Here is a 19,298-nt window from a genome sequence, read left to right on the forward strand (position 1 = left end):
GCTGGGAGCAGGGAGGACCGGAGGAGTGGGTGCTGAGCTGAACAGTGTGCTCCAGGCCCCTGGGCCATCACAGGGCTGCCGGGCCCCAGGGGGATAGTACATAGGGGAGGCGACAGCTTCTGGGAGGTGATGGGAGCTGGGGGAGGATGTGTGTGTGAGGAGAGCAGGGCCTCTCTGGGGACACGGGAGGGAGGGGCAGTGGGGTTAGCATGGATGCCTCAGTCCACAGGCCCCACGTGGGGGTGACAGCCTGGGTGGCAGGTCCGGTCCTGCCCCATTTGGAAAAACACCATTTTCCGGCTCCTGCCATCCACCAGCCCCTGGATGGGGTGGCTCCCTGAACCCACTCCCCAGCTCTGTGAAGGTTCCCACCTAGCAGCTGGCGACCCTGAGGCCCAACGAGGGGGAGGTCACTGGCCCGAGGTCCCGCCACCAGCTGGGGGCCAGGTTTGAACCCACTTCTTTCTGCAGCAAGACTGACGCCCTGGGAGGGCTTGGGATTTCGACATTCTCTTTGCTTCCCTGCGGCCCTCCTTCTGCGGAGGCCCTGCATGCCGCACTCCATGGGGCTGCACATGCACCTCCCTCTTCGTTAGCTCACCAAGCACAGGCTCCATTCAATTTACTTAAATGGGGCTCCCGGGGCTGCCGTGACACTCTGTTCAGAGCTGTTCGTTTGCCAGCCATTCTGGCTTAATTAAAAAGGTCTCTGGGGAGGGCTAGCGGGAGGGCTCTCTGCGGGGAGAAAGCTGGTGAGACAGGGCCCCCAGGACCCCCTTGCTTAGAGTTCAGCCTCTGGTCAGTGCCTGACCCAGGTCTGCAGGAGGGCAGCATTCCTGCAGAAAGCCCCACAAGGAATGAGTGCCGTGGGGCTCACTCCAGTCTCCAAGTGGGGCAGCATCGAGGGGGCCTGCACAGCCCTGCTACCCTCGAGCCCCGGCACTGTCCTTGCCAGGGGCTTGCTGGAGCCAGCTGGTGAGGGCCAATTTCCAAACACTCAGGAATTTTGCAAGCCAGTGACAAAAGAGTTGGGAGCTTGAAATTGGCCATGGAGGCAGTATTTACACCATGGAAATTGGCAGATGTTACACATCAGGGCTGTTTGCAGAGGGCTCTTTGCAAGGGTACAGCTGGTCCCTGCCTTTTCACCCAACCCGTCCACGTCAACACCATGGCCAGGGCAGGTCCAGCCTCAGGCCAGGCCACGGTCCCTGCCCACGCCTCCTCAGGATCTGCCTCTCCCTCGTTCTGTCACATCTGTCTGAGCAAGCTTTCCAACCTCGAATCTGGTGGAGGCTTTTTTTTTTTTTTTTTTTTTTTTGAGATGGAGTCTCACTCTGTCGTCCAGGCTGGAGTGCATTGGTGTGATCTGGGCTCACTGCAACCTCCGCCTCCCAGGTTCAAGCAATTCTCCAGGCGTGTGCCACCACTCCCGCTAATTTTTAGTAGAGACGGGGTTTCGCCATGTTGGCCAGGCTGGTCTTGAACTCCTGACCTCAGGTGATCTGCCTGTCTCAGCCTCCCAAAGTGCTGGGATTACAGGCATGAGCACCGCGCCCAGCCAGGTGGAGCCTCTTCTGGGAGCAGCAGGCTTCACGTGGCTTCCTCACCAGGCTGAGAGATGAGAGAGGCTGTTCCCACAGTGCGTCTCCTGCCTGGTCACAGGGCCCACCTGATTTCCTCATCTACTAAGCAGATGTCTTTCCCTCACAGGGACAGGCTGCCATTTACTGAGCACCTACTGCAGGCCAGGCCCTGTGCCAGCATTGTGCCAGTGAGTCCAGCCACCCTCAAGGCAGGTATTATTACCCTGCCCCTCTCGTACCCTTGGAAGGCCACTGCTCAGAGAGCAAATAGATTACACAACGTTTGGGTTTCAATCCTGGTTCTGGCTGGGCTTGGTGGCTTATGCCTGTAATCCCAGCACTTTGGGAGGCTGTGGCGAGAGGATCAATTGAGCCCAGCAGTTCAAGACCAGCCTGGGCAACAGAGTGGGACCCCGTCTCTGCAAAAAATAAACAAATTAACCAAGTGTGGTGGTGCATGTCTGTAGTCCCAGCTACTCGGGAGGCTGAGGTGGGAGGTTTGCTTGAACCCAGGAATTTGAGGCTGCAGTGATTGGTGATTGTGCCACTGTATTCCAGCCTGGACAACAGAGCAAGACCCTGTGTCAAAACAAACAAAAAATTCCAAATCAGCCAAACAAACCAGTCCTGGTTCTGCTATTGACTGGCAGGGTGGCCCGGAGTACATCACTTGGCTTCCTCACCTGGCACCCCCCATCTGTAAATGGGTGCACGGATCCCCCCACACGGTGGCTAAGAGGGTTGACTGCATTGAGAACCTGGCGCTTAGTAGGTGCTCATTGATGAGTCACTGCTTCAGAGTCTTGTCTGAGCCTCACACCACCACCCCTGGGTGCGTTTACCATCCTCTGTCTGGAGCCTCAAAAAATTAAAGTAAGAGGGGGAGGATGAGTCTCTGAAACGTCCTTTATAAAGCAGCTCCAGTGGCAGCCATGGTCGCCCGGGCTCTGTGCAGGGCCTGACTATGGGCCCGCTGGTATTTTTGCTCCACTCGCTCAGCTCCCAGACACTGCTCTGCGGGAAATGATCCACCCCCATGTTTATTTTGAGCAGCCCTGTCTGAGGTGGTGCTTGCAGAGAGAGGTGGCCCAGGACTTCCAAAGGGGGTGCAGGGAGAGAAAGAGAGGAGGAGAGGGTGGGTGAACTCCCTCAGCCCTTCTCCTGCAGGGGAGGCAGCATGGGGGGCCTTGCCCCATACCCCATCCTGGCTGGCAGGGAGCTCTGTGACACTGAGGGGTAGGAGGTGAGGGTGTGACATCTGTAAAGTGGGGCAGAGTGACCCCGGGCCTGGTCACAGGGTGCTTAAATGACAGGTTAGACTGCAGGTGCTCAAGCCTTTAGGATGACCGCTGCTGCTGAAATCTTGGGGGCATTACCCAGAGAACAGCTTGCTCATCCAGGTTCCTCATGGCAGTAGATGCTGTTTCTTGCAGGGCATGGCCTAGAAGGAGAGGATGGGTGAGGTAGGGTGTAGGCCAGGCAGGGGCCTGTGTGTGACTCATGAAGTGGTGAAATGGGGCTGAAATTCCCACCCCCTGGGTAGCCCAGGCTGTGTGACAGGCAGGTGGGACAGGTCAGCTGGGGTGGCCAGGCTTCTCCAGGGAGGCCTGATTCTTTCATCATCACTGCTGTCATTGCATCACAGCTCTTCCTGGTGTGATCCTCCGGCAGTCTTGTGGGGCAGGCTGGGGGAGCATCTAATCACCACCAGGCAGATGGGGAAACTGAGGCTCAGTGAGGCAGATGGCTTGCCAAAGGTGCCAGGGTGAGCAGCGACAGAGCCGGGCTCCCAGAGATTGAGGTCAGCTGTGGACAGCTGAACTGGAGGAAGGCATTGCTCCTAGGAGCAGCGTCTGTCTCAGCTTCTGTCTCTCCTGCACACACCCATGCAGGCCCTGACTCCTCCTGAGCTGGGCAGGGCTGCTCTGCAGCCTCATCATGTCCTGGAGCTGGAGGCTAACCACCAAGTTGGAGAACAAAAAACAGAAGGTTGGGGTGCATGGGCAGCAGGGCAGGGTGCGGGGAGCCTCCTGGGTAGGGCTGACCCCAGGCCAGGGCATAGTTACTGGCCCCAGCTCCCAGGGGACTGCATTCAAGGCCTCTGAGTCAGTGGCTGGATCAAAGCTGGCTTTATTCTTCCTTCAGCAGCCCCTGATGTGTCAAGTCACTGCCAATCCAGGTCTGGGGTGACTCTGGGAAGTGAAGGATGGGGTGGCTTAGTGGCTGACATTCCAGCTCTATAGGGGCCCAAGGGAGAGAGACACCAACATGGACAGCAGTCATGAAAGGCTTCCTGGAGGTGATGGCACTGGGAACAGATCCTGAAGGATGACTAGGAGTTCATCGGCGAGACGGAGGGACAGGGACCAGGAGCATAGGTATCCCCCAAAAGGACCCTGAGTCCTCAAGAAGGATGTGTACAAGGGGCAGGGCAGACAGTGCAGGAGGCCAGGAGGGCTGTTCATTCAGGAGGACCTTGGAGCCGGTTTTATCCTTAGGGCAATGGGGAGCCCGGAAAGGCGTGCAAGCAAATGACACATTTGTGCTGAACTGGGTCCTCATCAGAAAAGCGGGGCAGGTGAAGGCACTTGGGCCATGGAGGTGGGGATGTGGCCCGAGGGAGGAGACCTAGGTTTGAGGTCTGACTTCAACACAGCCTGGCCATGACCCTGGGCAGTCGATTCTCTTTGAGTCTCAGGCTCCCTGTCTGTGAAATGGTGATAATATAGGGCTTGAGACTGAGAGGAGATAATGCATGGGGCGTGCTCGGCACACCTGGCCCATGGGAGGGGCCTAATCAACGCTAGCTGCCATTATTATGATGGGGATGGTGCTGGGCTGGAGGGCTTCCCAGGGGACCAGCTGACCTCTGCACACCCTTATCTACCCCTACAGAAATGGTAGAGGCTGGGCAGCCTGGTGCCACCCAAACCTGCATCGGGCAGGGACTTGCAGGCTCCCACTACTGCCCCCTACCTCCTGCCTCTGGCTGAACTTGGTGTTTTCAGTCCTTCAGCACCTCCGCCTTCACTGGGTGGTCTTTGCCACCTCCAGCGAGCTTTCTGCCATCTGTCTGTCTGTCCTGCTGTCTGTCTGCCTGCTCTTTTTGTGTCTCTTTCTGGCCGTATCTATGGTTCCCATGGTGTCACTGCTTCGTTGTCCTGGTCCTTCTTCACATCCGTGTCCCTGCTTTCCTCTCTCCATGTCTCTGTCTCTCCGTGCCCCACCTTTGCCCCTCACTCCCTTGTCTCTATCTGTCTGTCTGTCTGTCTGTCTCTGTCCATCTCCGCCCCTCCCTCTCCATGTCCCCTCCTCCTTGGGCTCCCACTTGCTGTGTCTATATTCATCTGTGTGTCTCTGTCCCAGAGAAATGCTTTCGGGAGTGATGGATGGTCCAGTAGAAAAAGATTAACAGGTGCGCTGAATGGAGAAACATCTGTTGTGAGGGAGGAGGAGGCGCAGGGTGACCTTTTGGATGGCAGTGGCTCACCGCATCCCCGGTGGGAGTGCGTGCGTGGCGCGTGCGGCCGGAGCCAGCTGATCGTCATCACAGAGTGTCAGCGCCTACAGCTTTCATCTCTGCGGACATCGCTTACTGGGCTGGCAAATTGCTGGCTCTGAGCAGCATCTGGACCCTGGCTCAGCCCTCCCCACCGAGGGTCCCTCTCAGGGTCCCACTCCTCTTTTGGGATGACTTCTTGAGTCAGATGTAATTACAGATGGAAATGGGCCTTCTCCTTTCATCTGGGCTTGAGAGGAGCTGGCAGTTTTATTAGCTTTCCCAGGCATCAGGCTGGAAGCTGGCGCTTGGGTTGTTATTTTTTTTTCCATCCTCCTTTTAACCCACATGGAGTCAGAGTCAGGTCCTTGCGGCTCCCTGTTGCTGATGGAGGGGGCTCCTGCTTTTGGTCCTCTGCTCTCCCACCTCCCAGCCAGTTGAGTCCTCCACCTGCACACCCTTCTCTGCTCCCTGGCGCCGGCTCTCTCTTAGCTTCTCTGCTGAGATGTCGCTGCCTCCTGACCCCACTAGCACCACTCCCCTAGCCACCCCCCGCTTTCCTGGCATCAGCACATACCAGCTTGGTTTGTTAACTTGGTTTACTGGGCTTCGGCCCCAGAGCATGAGCTTCTCAAAGGAAGGGACAGTGCCCTGACTCCCTCACCATTGCCCACCCTGGTAGCTCGAGCCCAGCACATCATGTCATTCAAATCTGTGGCAGCCATGCAGGAATGAATGAATGAATGAATGAATGAATGAATGAATTTGGCTGCAGTCCCCGTGTGGTGTAACAGGAGAGCAGTTTGGAGTCCAGCTTGGTTCAGTGCCCTGCCTTTGCCGTCACATCCCTGCTGGGTGGCTCTGAACAAGTCATTCCCCCTCCCAGTTTCCCCAGCCTCAGTGTCCTCATCTGTAAAACGGAGAGGCTAACTTGTGTTGGGCATCAAATCAGGTCTCAACAACAGTGCTTCCCTTCTCTGTGATTCAGGCAGGGATGACCTGGCACCACAGTGAGCACACACCAGACACTTCAGCAGTCCCGGGGGAGCCGTGGCGGGGAGAGAAGGGGCTGGGCCTCGTGGGAGCCTTAGAGAGAGGCTTGGATGAATTAGATCCTTCACTTGACCCCCTGGTTTTATAGATAAGGAAACTAAACTCCAGAGGAGGGGGGAAGCGACTTTCTCAGGACCACACAGCCACTTAATGTCCAAACCAAACCCGGACCCCTCCAACTTCCCCCACTGCCCCCAGTCGTGGCTTCTAGTGTGGCCTGCTTTAAACACTGGGGTTCTTTGAACAATGCCATTTGCAGGATATCAGTTAAAAACCAGGGATAAACAGCTCTAGGAGCAGAGGGAGGCTCTGCGGCTGTTGGAGGAGGGAGCTAGTCTTCCTAGACTAGAGGAGTGGCTTTGGGCAGGTCCTCTAACCTCCCTGGGTCTGAATATCCTCCTCCGAGAGCTGCTGGGTGTGCTAAGAGCCACCATGGGTGCTCTGTGTGCAGGACTGTGCCTGGCATACAGCAGGTACATTGTGTCCATCCTCCTTTCATGGGGCACGATGTCCCCAGCCACCCTTGGTCCTGAGATGGCCATTGCTGGGAAGGGGAGAGAAAAGTTCTGCACAGGCGGGGGTTAAGGGCAGGAGTGTTGGAGCCAGGCTGCCTGGGTTCAAATCCTGGCCCCACCACTTGTTAGCTCTGCGGCCTCAGGCAAGGGACTGGTGTCCTGTGAACCCGCATCCTTGCCTGCCTGCAGATGGGTTTTTGTGAGGGGCTAAGTGAAGTGATGCCTGTAAAATGCATAGAACAGTTCCTGGCACGTGGTAAGTGCTCACTAAATGGGTTAGTGACGTCTAGCGACGCCTGTCCTGCTTTCCTGTCTTGCTCTGCATCTTAGTCGTGTGACCTCAGGCTGGCCTCCAAGCCTCTTTTTCCTCATGTGTAAAATGGGTATCAGAACACTTACCTCGTGGTGCACTACAAGACCCATTTTCAAATTTGTGGAAGGTCAGCCCTGTGGGGTCCCCCAACCTTCACCATCTCAGCAGACCTCTCAGGACCCTGAGGTAGCAGAGTTGAGAGGGGCCCTCGGGGCCTTGAGCTGTGGTGAGGACACCGACCTGCCAGGGTCACACAGCCAGGGTGGGTGTCCAGAGGGGATCCACAGCTGCCCTCTGGCCTGACTGGGTCTCCATTCCCCACCGCAATGTCCCACAGCCGGAGGAGCTGACCAACATCCTGGAGATCTGCAACGTGGTCTTCACCAGCATGTTTGCCCTGGAGATGATCCTGAAGCTGGCTGCATTTGGGCTCTTCGACTACCTGCGTAACCCCTACAACATCTTTGACAGCATCATTGTCATCATCAGGTACCCCTCCCCCAACCCACCCGGCAGCAGAGTGGCTCGGGGGGAGATTTACTGCAAAGACCCCAGCCAGTATATAAAGGACATAAGATGTCTGTGGAAACTCGTTGCACTGAAACAATTATCGAAATAGTCAAACATTTGTGATTTATCAACATATTTCTGTAAAGTTAAACAGCACGATCTAGCAGCGGGTCTGTGACAGCTATCTTTCCAAGGAAGGGATGGGCATAAATAATATTGGGAAACAGCTGCATCGGCTGTCACGTGACGTGAATATATCATTTACTTTGATTGCCACAAAGCCATAGGTACTGCTAATTCTCTGTGGCTTCCTATTTACATTGATAACCAAAAGACATGTTAAATCTCAAAAAGAGGACAGCGACATCCATGGACCTCCGGATTCTAGCCAGAGACTTCTTGTGGGGGTGGTGGTGGTCCATGGACTCCAGGTGAAGAGCCCCTGATTAGCTTGTGGCGTGGAGCAGCATCCAACATATTTGTTGGATGGATGGATGAATGGAAGCTCTGTCTCTCTGTTTTCCCTTCTCCCTCTGTCTTCCTTTCCCCCTGGCCTCCTACTGCTGCCTCCTACCTGTACCCCGGGCCTGCCCTGCGGGACCGCAGCATCTGGGAGATCGTGGGGCAGGCGGATGGTGGGCTGTCGGTGCTGCGGACCTTCCGGCTGCTGCGCGTGCTGAAACTGGTGCGCTTCATGCCTGCCCTGCGGCGCCAGCTCGTGGTGCTCATGAAGACCATGGACAACGTGGCCACCTTCTGCATGCTGCTCATGCTCTTCATCTTCATCTTCAGGTGAGCCCACCCCACTGGGGGCCATACCTCAGCACCTGCTGAGGCTGTGGGCAGGAGCCACCTGCTGTGGCTGGGGGAGGATGTGGCCCACTGTGCTTCTCTGGACAAAGCCACCTGGACCTGGGTGTGAAGCCTGACACTGTCCCTCAGTCCCCTGTGGCTTTCAGCAAGCATGACCCCCTGAGCCTCAGTGTTCACCTCTGTAAAATGGGACCAACGCTGCCCCGCCTCCCTCTGCCCTGCATTTTACTGAGTTGACTGAGAATGAAACAAGGTGGGTGGGCAGTTTGGTGCATGTGAGTCCGATGAGCCTCTTCCATCCTTTCCCCAGCATCCTTGGGATGCATATTTTTGGCTGCAAGTTCAGCCTCCGCACGGACACTGGAGACACGGTGCCCGACAGGAAGAACTTCGACTCCCTGCTGTGGGCCATCGTCACCGTGTTCCAGGTGAGTGGCCTCTGTGTGTTCATGTGTGCTGGGGAAGCGATGGGACAGTAGGCCTGGGAGGGGTGGGGCTGATAGCTCCCATGCCTCCCTGTAGAGCCTAGCCCTGGACTAGGGGTACCCCAGGGCTAACTGTGTCTCCCCAACAGATCCTCACCCAGGAGGACTGGAACGTCGTTCTCTACAATGGCATGGCCTCCACTTCTCCCTGGGCCTCCCTCTACTTTGTCGCCCTTATGACCTTCGGCAACTATGTGCTCTTCAACCTGCTGGTGGCCATCCTGGTGGAGGGCTTCCAGGCGGAGGTGACTGTGGTCTTGGCAGAGGAAGCATCCCCACAGGGCCTGCAAAAGACTGGGCGAAGGAGAGGTGGCCTGGATGGGGGAGGGCTGCAATTCAAACTTCTAGCAGGCAACCTATCCCTAAAGAAAGGGATTGCTGATGAGGTGGTGAGCTCTTCATCATAGGAAGCATGCAAATGGAGACTGCGTCTGCTATCCCTGCTCTCCCCCAGGGATGTAGGACTAGGCTTCTCCATCTCTGAGATTCGAAATCCCCCAAGATTAGGGACTCTGGGCCCTGCTCCCTCTGTTCTCTGAGGCTCTGGGGATACTCGCAGTCAGGCAGATGTAGGGTTGTGGCATAGGTTCTTGTTAGCATCTCACTTCTCTTTTCCAATCCTCAGTTTTCCCGTTTGTAAATGGCTGTGGAAACATCCATAGAAAAATTCTAGAGGGAGATGGGAAGGGAGGAGCTGGGCTGACCTGCATTCTAACGTGACGGATGCTCTCCCAGGGTGATGCCAATCGCTCCTACTCGGACGAGGACCAGAGCTCATCCAACATGGAGGAGTTTGATAAGCTCCAGGAAGGCCTGGACAGCAGCGGAGGTAAACAGGCCCTCGCTTGTCACCTAGAGAGCCCAGAGCCTTCCCCACAGATCCAGGTGGGCAGAGGGGACAGCGTCTGACTTCCCCTCAAGCCCAGGCTCAGGGACTGCTACTTATCTATGGTTTGTTGTTTACGTTCATAATTGGAAAATATGTGAAATCTCAGAGGTCAGTGACACCCATGGACCCCTGGGATTCTAGGCACAGGGGTAGCTGCAGCCCACTGCATCCCTCCACATACCAGGGCCCCTTGGTTAGAGCCTTGGGGCCTTAGGTCAAGGTGTAGGTCTGGTCCTGCCTGGCACTACCGGGCATCTTGGAACAAGTATCCCCCAACCCTAACCCAGTGTCTTTCTCGTTAACCGAGGCGGACAGTCTCTGCCTTGTTTCCCATAGTGGGCATGGGAGTGAGGTGTCAGGCTGGTCCGGAGCACAGAAGGCAAGGGGTCCACACATACCTAAATAAAGCTAAGAGCCCTGCAGGTGGGGCGAAGGGGAGAAACTGTGATGAGGTGCAACCAGGAAGACTTCCTGGTAGAGGAAGCCTCCTCAGAAAAGCTCTCCATTTTTGCTCCTTCCTTGTTTGTTTGTCTCGTGGCTCCCTTGCTGTTGTTCTGTCCTGTCTGCCATCTGTCCCTCCCTCTGTCTCCATCTCACTCCTCCAGATCCCAAGCTCTGCCCAATCCCCATGACCCCCAATGGGCACCTGGACCCCAGTCTCCCACTGGGTGGGCACCTAGGTCCTGCTGGGGCTGCGGGACCTGCCCCCCGACTCTCACTGCAGCCAGACCCCATGCTGGTGGCCCTGGGCTCCCGAAAGAGCAGCGTCATGTCTCTAGGGAGGATGAGCTATGACCAGCGCTCCCTGGTGAGTCCTTGTGGGGAGCTCTGGACGGGCGCTTCCTGCTGGGGTGTGTGTGGAGGGGCCCTGAAGAGAGGTACCTGCCAGTCTAGCCTCAGACTCTGGTGCCCAGCCAAAGTCAGGCAGGGGCCATGTCTGTTGCATTCCTGGGTGCCCAGTGCCAGAGTGGGACCTGTCAATAAGGAATGAATGAAGGCCTAGTGCCAGTGGGGTCTGGTGCAGAGAATTAGATTTTCATCTCAGCAGCAATGTGTAGGGTAAAAAGAGCTGGGCTTTGGAGTCAGGCAGATTGCAGCTTGAATCCACCTTCTGCCACTTCCAAGCTGTGTGACCATGAGCAAATTACTGCCTCAGTTTCCTTACCTGCAAAATGGGAAGATGGCCCTAACTTGCTGTACCTTCCTCAAGGGAAGTGAGGTGGCAGGAGGGGATGTAACCTCCGGGTGGATGTGCCCCCATGTCCCTGTGGATGTAGATGGGAGTGAGGTGGAACAGGGAGAGGAGCTCTAGGGTCAAGCCCATTCCGTCACCCGCTGGCCAGGCGGGTGGTCTTAGAGCCACAGCGGGGGTGCAGGCTGCCTTTGGGCACCTGGTGCCCCAGCTGTGGGTGTGCCTGTGGGGCGCTGACCCGAACAGGAACTCCTTCCAGTCCAGCTCCCGGAGCTCCTACTACGGGCCATGGGGCCGCAGCGCGGCCTGGGCCAGCCGTCGCTCCAGCTGGAACAGCCTCAAGCACAAGCCGCCGTCGGCGGAGCATGAGTCCCTGCTCTCTGCGGAGCGCGGCGTTGGCGCCCGGGTCTGCGAGGTTGCCGCGGACGAGGGGCTGCCGCGGTCCGCACCCCTGCATGCCCCGCACGCCCACCACGTTCATCACGGGCCCCATCTGGCGCACCGCCACCGCCACCACCGCCGGACGCTGTCCCTCGACAACAGGGACTCGGTGGACCTGGCCGAGCTGGTGCCTACGGTGGGCGCCCACCCCCGGGCCGCCTGGAGGGCGGCGGGTCCGGCCCCCGGGCATGAGGACTGCAATGGCAGGATGCCCAGCATCGCCAAGGACGTCTTCACCAAGATGGGCGACCGCGGGGATCGCGGGGAGGATGAGGAGGAGATCGACTACGTGAGTGGGGGCGGGGCCGAAGGGGACCTGGTGCGGTGGGATAGGACAGAAGCGGGTGAGGCCCCCAGGAGGCGAGGCCCGAACGGGCAGGCCCACGGGGGGCGTGGCCGGGGCGTGGCCGGAGCGGGTAGGGCTTCAGGTGTGAGGCGGGGGGGGGGTGGGGGTGGGGGCGGGGCCAGAACTGCCCACACCTGAGCTGGGCCGGCTCCTGGGAGAGAAGCCCTCCCTGGCTGCCCCTGGGTGGGCAGAGAGTTCGGAGGTGACCCTGCGACCCCAGTTGGCGGGATGGCCGCATGGGCGGAGACCGGCAGCCCTGCGCATCGCTGACCCTCGGCGTTCCGTCCTCCTCTTGCTAGACCCTGTGCTTCCGCGTCCGCAAGATGATCGACGTCTATAAGCCCGACTGGTGCGAGGTCCGCGAAGACTGGTCTGTCTACCTCTTCTCTCCCGAGAACAGGTGGGCGGGGCCAGGCCTGGGGTGAGGGTTACAGTAGGGGTGACGTGGGAGGGACGGATCTCTGCCAAGCCAGGCAAGGCCATTGGTGGCGCTCTCCCAGACCACAGCGGACCCTCCTGGCCCAGAGGTGGGGGACTCCAGGGGAGAGTGCAGCCTCCTGAGGGCTGCTGGGTGAAGATGGATTTGGGGAGTGGGATTGGCTGGAGGAGGTCAGGGAAGAGACTTAGCCTTGGCTTCCAAGATCCCTGGGGAGCAGGGGTCTCTCTGGGTCTAGGCGAGGACTTTAGGCAAGATGGATGTTGGTGGCCAGGCTCTCCTGGGCTCTCCTCTAGTGTAGGCCATCCCTGTGCTGGGCACCAGGTTGAACCATTCTCAAGTAGCCTGTATGGCTTGCATCTGAGGGGACATCAGAAGGCTTCCTGAGGAGGAGGCCTTTGTGCTGGGCTCTGGAGGCAGGTGGCATTCCAGTAGGCACATCAGGGGCTGTGAAGAGGAGGAGGCTGGTGCAGGGGCAGGGAGCAGCCTGAGGGAAGGCCTGGGGCAGAAGCAGAGGGTACTAGGCAGCGTGGTATCCTCCTGACAGGCTCAGGGATCTGGGCTGGGGAAGCCTCGAATGCCAGGGAAAGGTGGGTGACCTCATGGTGTGGGTGTATGGTCAGAGAAGGCGGTGCCAGGTGGGCACCATGAGCAGGTGTAGAGTCGGCACCTGGCCAGAGGAGAGGATAGGGGTTGCTTCCTCTAGGCCAGCGTGGTCTGCACTGCTGCCTGGGCCCTCTGCCTTCCTTCTGGCCAGGGTGGGAGGCAGCTGACGCTCAGGCAGCCCCCGCCCACCCTGCCCAGGTTCCGGGTCCTGTGTCAGACCATTATTGCCCACAAGCTCTTCGACTACGTCGTCCTGGCCTTCATCTTTCTTAACTGCATCACCATCGCCCTGGAGCGGCCTCAGATCGAGGCCGGCAGCACCGTGAGTGGCTATAGCCTTTGGGCAGGGCAGGGGCCAGGCCAAGGGACAGCTCGCCAGGGCTGAGGGGGGCAGGGAGACCTCACCGAGGTGGGGAGGCGGGACGGGGAGTTTGCCTTTGGGGCGGGGAAAGCGTCAGTGAACTGAGAGGTGGCAGCCTCTCCTCTACGAATCTTGGCCAAAGCAGCGGCTGGCCAGTGGCTGGGCAGCTCTGGGAGCCCTTGGGCCGATGGTATCTTCCGATGCTTTCAGGAACGCATCTTTCTCACTGTGTCCAACTACATCTTCACGGCCATCTTCGTGGGCGAGATGACACTGAAGGTAGCTCCCGGCTTCACCCGGGACCCCTGCCAGCCCCAGCTCGGGTCCCTGGCCCCGGGGTCAGCCCCTGCCTCAGCTTGTCACTCGCCTGCCATTGGCTTCATTCCACTCGTAGCCCCATGGCCCACCCCTCCGGATGCCAGCCCCTGGGCTGGGCTCCCGCGACCCGGAGGGGGTCAGCCGCGTCCCCATTCACGGGAGTCACAACCCCGCCAGACAGACGGGTACAGGGAACACTGAGTGTGATGGAGGCACCTGCTGGAGGTGTGGGGCGCAGGGGAAGCATCCCGCTGGGGCGCTTCCCAGGGCGGGCAGTTTTGAATTGGATTTGCCAGAGGCACCGGGAACCTAACGGGGCGGCCTGCTGGGCCCTGACCCTGCCCTGTCCCCGCCCATCAACCGGCCTCAGAGGGCGGCCTGAACCCTCCCCTTCCCTCCGGCCCCCCCACTTGCAGGACCCGGCCCCCTCCCCAAAGCCGCTCAGGCCTCGCCCCGCCCCCTCGCGTAGAGCCCGGCTGGCCCCGCCCACCTGCCCGCCCCTCCCGCGGCGGCCTGACCCCGGCCCCACCCCCGCCCCAGGTTGTCTCGCTGGGCCTGTACTTCGGCGAACAGGCGTACCTGCGCAGCAGCTGGAACGTGCTGGACGGCTTTCTTGTCTTCGTGTCCATCATCGACATCGTGGTGTCCCTGGCCTCGGCCGGGGGAGCCAAGATCCTGGGGGTCCTCCGAGTCTTGCGGCTCTTGCGCACCCTACGCCCCCTGCGGTGAGGACCCCTCCTGGGCAGATAGGGGAAAGTGTCATGCACTGTACAGGGAAGCCACGGGTCGAATTGGGCCCTCACTCCGCCCTCCCCACCCGCCCACTCGGTCCTCCAATAGTGAGTGCCAAACACCCTGCGCTGTTTCCGGGGGAGGGGTCTGCAGACCCTGGGGGTGGGGCATGCTGGAAGAGCAGGGCTGAAGCTGGACCCCAGTATTGCTGCCCACTCTGCGTGTCCCTGAGTGGCTCGTTGCCATCTCCGGGCATCAGTCCCTAGACCAGGGTGTGGTGTGGACCCCGAGGAGCTGGGCACAGTGAGGGGTGAGGGCAGGTACCCTGCTGCTGCTATAGATCTGAGGCCTGGGTGCAGCTTGCCTCCTGTTCTGCCCGTGTCTGGGTTGCCTGGCCGCGTTCTCTGCATTCCTGGCGACTGTCCTCATGCCCCAGGGTGTTCAGCCCTGGTGAGCCCCGGGGACTCATGCCCTGGGATGCTCAGCCCTGGTGACTCTGGGCTGAGTAGGGGCTGCCTCCTGGCCTGGCCAAGGGATTATGTGTGCCTGGCCTCTCCCTGCCCTCAGTGTCATCAGCCGGGCGCCGGGCCTGAAGCTGGTGGTGGAGACACTCATCTCCTCCCTCAAGCCCATCGGCAACATCGTGCTCATCTGCTGTGCCTTCTTCATCATCTTTGGCATCCTGGGAGTGCAGGTGAGGGGTGCCCAGTCTGGGCAGGGACGGGGCTCTGTGACTGCGGAAAAGGAAGTCTCAGACAGCCAGGGGAGAGATTCCACATTACAACCTCATGCGCCTTGCCAGCTGTGGGCTCCTCCTCCAGGGAGGGAGACAGACGTGGGCCCAGATGACTGAGCACAAGACAGGCTGAGTAAACGCGATCGAGAGGCAGGTTTCTCTCTGACTTGCAACCCTCACTTGTGAGAGCACCAACCTTGCCCCGTTTCCCTAGCTCTTCAAGGGCAAGTTCTACCACTGTCTGGGCGTGGACACCCGCAACATCACCAACCGCTCGGACTGCATGGCCGCCAACTACCGCTGGGTCCATCACAAATACAACTTCGACAACCTGGGCCAGGTGAGCACCGCCCTCCTAGCCCTGATCAGACCCTCCCCTCTCTTGGATGCCAGTGGCTCTGGGACTCACAGACTTGGCTTGTCTTGCACTGCCAGGACTGACACTGACTTCTCCTCTCCAAGCCTCAGTTTCCTCTTCTGCAAAATGGGTAAGGGTAGCACTCACCTCTCAGGTGAGATGAGGCTTAGAGACTCTGTGTGCAGAGTGCCCAGCAAACGCCTGCACTTAGTAGGTGCTTTGTGAACATTGGTTCTTGGCTCCCACCCCCGACCCAGGGACCCCTGACAGGAGTTTTAGAATCAAGCAGTCCTGGAGGTGAATCCAGCTCTGCCGCTTTCTGTAGGTATGGCCTCCCTGAGCCTCAGTTTCCTCATCTATGAAATGGGAATGTTATAGCCTGCCAGGCAGGCTGCGGTCGAGATGAAAGGATATCAAGTCCTTGGCCCAGGGTGGTATCCTCTCCCGTCACCCACCTGCTGCTCTTTGCTCTGTTGACATGCAGACCCCTGCCTGATGTCTGCTTTCCCCTTGGTCTCCTCTTCTGGGGGCCTGCCAGGCGTGACCCATCTGGGCAGTGCCCCAGGTGATAGCCCTTGGCTGACTGCCTCCCCTTCCCTGCTCTCATTTCTTGAGGGCCTGCCCAGGAGGCCAGGTATGTCCAGATGTAGGCACGCATTGCCCCAGGGCACACAGGGAGGAGCAGACTCCAGCTAGATCCCACTGGAGGGCTTGCCCCCCAATGGCACCTGGGAGGGGAGCCACGGGGCCTTGGAGGGGCAGTGAGTGCCCAGGGAAAGGGTATCAGGAACCAGGACAGTCACTACCCCTGCCGTCCTGGGGAAAAGATGTCTTAGAAAGTTGAGGGGGAGCCTGCCAGGGGCCTTTTGTGCCCGTGCTCCTGATCCCCTTCACCTATGGGCCCCGCTCCAGTGCCAGCCCCACCCCTTTGGAGCATTTCTGGGTCTACCTGGCATCGGGCTCTCCTGGAACCCTGCATGGGGTGTTCTCCGCACTTGGAGCCCCCTGGAGGGTTCCAGCCTGGCCTGCAGCCTCTGACTCCTCAGTGGCCCTTACCAGCTGTGTGCCCTCAGACAAGTGCCAGACCCTCTGTTCCAGTGTCCTCATCTGTCAACGGGGACAGTGATGGCAGGTCCTTGGAATGTAGGAGCCTCCTGTGCCCTTGGCAGGGGGTCTTCCTCTGCTCTCCCTGCTCCTGGGTCTGAACACTTTCTGGACACCTTCGGCACCATTCCCACCTGGGAAGGGAAGAGGAAGGGGTCTGTGCTCTGGATGGTGGGAAGGAGGGGCCAGTGCGGGGCCAGAGACTCATTCCGGAACCCCATGCCCTGGCCCACAGTGGCAGGAGCACAGAGGGGGGTGTGACCACCTCTGCCCTGGGGAGAGGGCTTCCTGAGTAGGACATGTGACCTCCGGGCAGTTTCTGGTGAGATGGGACCCTTTGTGAACCTACTAACTACTGGTGCAAAGATGGCACAGGAGGCTGTGCTCAAGTTCAGTTCAGAAAACCTTTACTGAGCACCTGCTGTGTGCACGGTTCTGTGCTGAGTGCTGCAGAACCAGATGTGAACTCACTTAAGGGACGTGAGGATGCTGATCTGCCATCCATGTGGAAGCCTCGGGTGGCTGTGTTCTGGGAACCACCTCCTTTTCAAAACCAGGGAGAGGAATTATTACCATTTTACAGATGAAGAAATGGACCCATAGACATAGAGGAACTTGCCCCAAATCACATAGCCAGTGAGTGGCACGGCCTGGGCTCTGACCCGGGGCTCCTGACCCCTCTCACGAGCTCCTGTTTTCAGATGCTGGGGCAAGCGTGTCTTACCCACTGGAGTAAGGATGGCAGGGACCGTCTGGTTGAGCCTCAGCTGGCCCTCCCAGCACACCTGCCAGAAAGGTATTTGTTAGCTCCATTCTGTGGGTGAGGGGACATGAGTTCATGAATTTTTTTTGCCCAAGATCACACAGCTGGATAATTTCAGAGCTGAGACCAAAACCCAGGACCGTGGGTCCAGCACTTTTTCTTCTATAACAGCAACTACGAGAGTATGTGGCAGGCACATAGTAGATCCTTAGGAAAGTTTGTTGGATGAGGGCACAGCTCTGCCACACAGAGAAGGCTTCTTTGTCCCTCTGCCTCCCAGGGGTAGAAGAATAGAGAGCTGAGGAGGGGTGGCTGCAGCTGGAGTCACTCACAGTCCTCACCCCTGCATTCCCCCTCCCCATGTCTCCCAGGCTCTGATGTCCCTCTTTGTCCTGGCATCCAAGGATGGTTGGGTGAACATCATGTACAATGGACTGGATGCTGTTGCTGTGGACCAGCAGGTGGGTGTAGCTGGGACCAGGCCAAGTCTTGATGCAGGGAGGGACATGCTGTCCTTGGGGTCCAGTGGTTTGAATTTGAAACTGGTGCCAACGAGACCCACAGCCCCAGTGTCTCCCCACTGTCAGCACAGGCCACCCCTGACATCCTGGCCTGAATCTTCACCATTACAGCCACTCCTTGGGTAGCGTAAATCATCGTTCCATTTGCTTTGGCAAATCCCCCCACTCTGTGTGAAGAGGCATCTGAGCTGCTCCTGCCTGGAGGGATGCAGAGCCTGGTGGGTAGAGAACCAAGTGCAGGCAGAGAAGAGGGGCTGAGCCAGCTGGCAGAGGAACAGAGAGGGTGAGAGAGTGATGTGTCTAGGGAATTGGGAGTTGGGAGCCAGGAGTAGAAAATCAGAGAGGCATGAGGTGGGGAGAGGAGGCAGGTAGTGTTAGGTGGTCTGCAAGCCCCCAAGTGTGCCATGACAAGGGGCAAAAGTTTATTCTGAGGGCAGAGAGAGCCAGTGAGGGACTTACAGCAAGAGTGGTGTCCCTGCTTGTCAGGTCTGCTTGTCAGTGCAGCCTCCTGAGGGCTGCTGGGTGAAGATGGATTTGGGGAGGGGGATTGGGTGGAGGAGGTCAGGGAAGAGACTCAGCCTTGGCTTCCGAGACCCCTGGGGAGCAGGGCTCCCTCTGGGGCTAGGCGGGGACTTTAGGCAAGACGTGTGGCTGACCAAGGTTGGCTGTGTCCAGACTGAGGGGGTCACTGGGAGAAGAAACAGAAAGATTCTCTAGCTCAAAACAGGGCCCACTCAGTGATGGAAGCAGGGCTGTGTGCAACTCCCTGGCCGGTAATGGACCTCTGGCTCTTGGGTCCCACCCAAGAGGTCCCACCTCTTGGCTTCATGGGTCCCACCCAGTAAGACTCTGGAGCTGGATGTGGGGGTGGCGGTATTGTGTGGGAGGAATGAGAACACTTGGATGCATCTTTCTTTATTTCCTTGTCTGCTCTGTTTCCTCACCTCCACCAGTGCACGCAAGCACATGCATACATGGATTCCACCAAGGAATCTGTGCGTCCAAGTTCTCCCCTCTGCTGGCCACCTTGTTTTCTGCCTTATTTCTGCATGGGCGAATAAGTGGCTGGTGGGTGGATGGATGGGTGGATGCATGGATGGGTGAATGGATGGATGGGTGGATGGATGGATGGATGGGTGGGTGGATGGATGGGTGGGTGGATGGGGGGTGGGTGGATGGATGGGTAGATAAATGAATGGGTGGCTGGCTGGCTGGTGGGTAGATGGAAGGTGGATGCATGGATGGGTGAGTGGGTGGATGGATGGGTGGATGAGTGGATGGATAGGTGGGTGGATGGATGGGTGGATGGGTGGTGGATGGATGGGTGGATGAGTGGATGGATAGGTGGGTGGATGGATGGATGGGTGGATGGGTGGTGGATGGATGGGTGGATGAGTGGATGGATAGGTGGGTGGATGGATGGATGGGTGGATGGGTGGTGGATGGATGGGTGGATGAGTGGATGGATAGGTGGGTGGATGGATGGATGGGTGGATGGGTGGTGGATGGATGGGTGGGTGAGTGGGAGGGTAGGTGGATGGATGGATGGATGCATGCATAGGTGAATGAATGGATAGGTTAATGAGAGGAAGAAGATGGATGTTTCCAGGAGGCAGCCGCTGAGCAGGTAAGGAGAGGTGGCTTTCTTGGCTGAGGACCATATTGTGCCATGCCCAGGATATTTACTTCTTACCTGCTGCCTCATTTAGACCTCACAGCCG

At 58.5% G+C, this 19,298-nt stretch overlaps 1 protein-coding gene across 1 annotated transcript in view; it reads left to right on the forward strand.

Moving 5' to 3' along the window:
- Nucleotides 1-857: 857 nt before the first annotated feature.
- Nucleotides 858-19,298, forward strand: part of CACNA1I (calcium voltage-gated channel subunit alpha1 I) — a 38,379-nt gene continuing 19,938 nt past the window's right edge. The window contains exons 1-17 of the mRNA XM_054543484.2: nucleotides 858-975; nucleotides 4,085-4,164; nucleotides 4,953-5,189; nucleotides 7,214-7,455; nucleotides 8,083-8,268; nucleotides 8,600-8,717; nucleotides 8,864-9,019; nucleotides 9,510-9,603; nucleotides 10,269-10,471; nucleotides 11,115-11,585; nucleotides 11,942-12,042; nucleotides 12,883-13,006; nucleotides 13,256-13,324; nucleotides 13,904-14,088; nucleotides 14,663-14,789; nucleotides 15,046-15,171; nucleotides 17,428-17,517. Coding sequence (XP_054399459.2) covers nucleotides 858-975; nucleotides 4,085-4,164; nucleotides 4,953-5,189; nucleotides 7,214-7,455; nucleotides 8,083-8,268; nucleotides 8,600-8,717; nucleotides 8,864-9,019; nucleotides 9,510-9,603; nucleotides 10,269-10,471; nucleotides 11,115-11,585; nucleotides 11,942-12,042; nucleotides 12,883-13,006; nucleotides 13,256-13,324; nucleotides 13,904-14,088; nucleotides 14,663-14,789; nucleotides 15,046-15,171; nucleotides 17,428-17,517 — 2,727 coding nt within the window. The remainder of the gene's footprint in view (nucleotides 976-4,084; nucleotides 4,165-4,952; nucleotides 5,190-7,213; nucleotides 7,456-8,082; nucleotides 8,269-8,599; nucleotides 8,718-8,863; nucleotides 9,020-9,509; nucleotides 9,604-10,268; nucleotides 10,472-11,114; nucleotides 11,586-11,941; nucleotides 12,043-12,882; nucleotides 13,007-13,255; nucleotides 13,325-13,903; nucleotides 14,089-14,662; nucleotides 14,790-15,045; nucleotides 15,172-17,427; nucleotides 17,518-19,298) is intronic.

Source organism: Pongo abelii, chromosome 23 (assembly GCF_028885655.2).
Source record: "Pongo abelii isolate AG06213 chromosome 23, NHGRI_mPonAbe1-v2.0_pri, whole genome shotgun sequence".
NCBI classification, from domain to species: Eukaryota; Metazoa; Chordata; class Mammalia; order Primates; family Hominidae; genus Pongo; species Pongo abelii.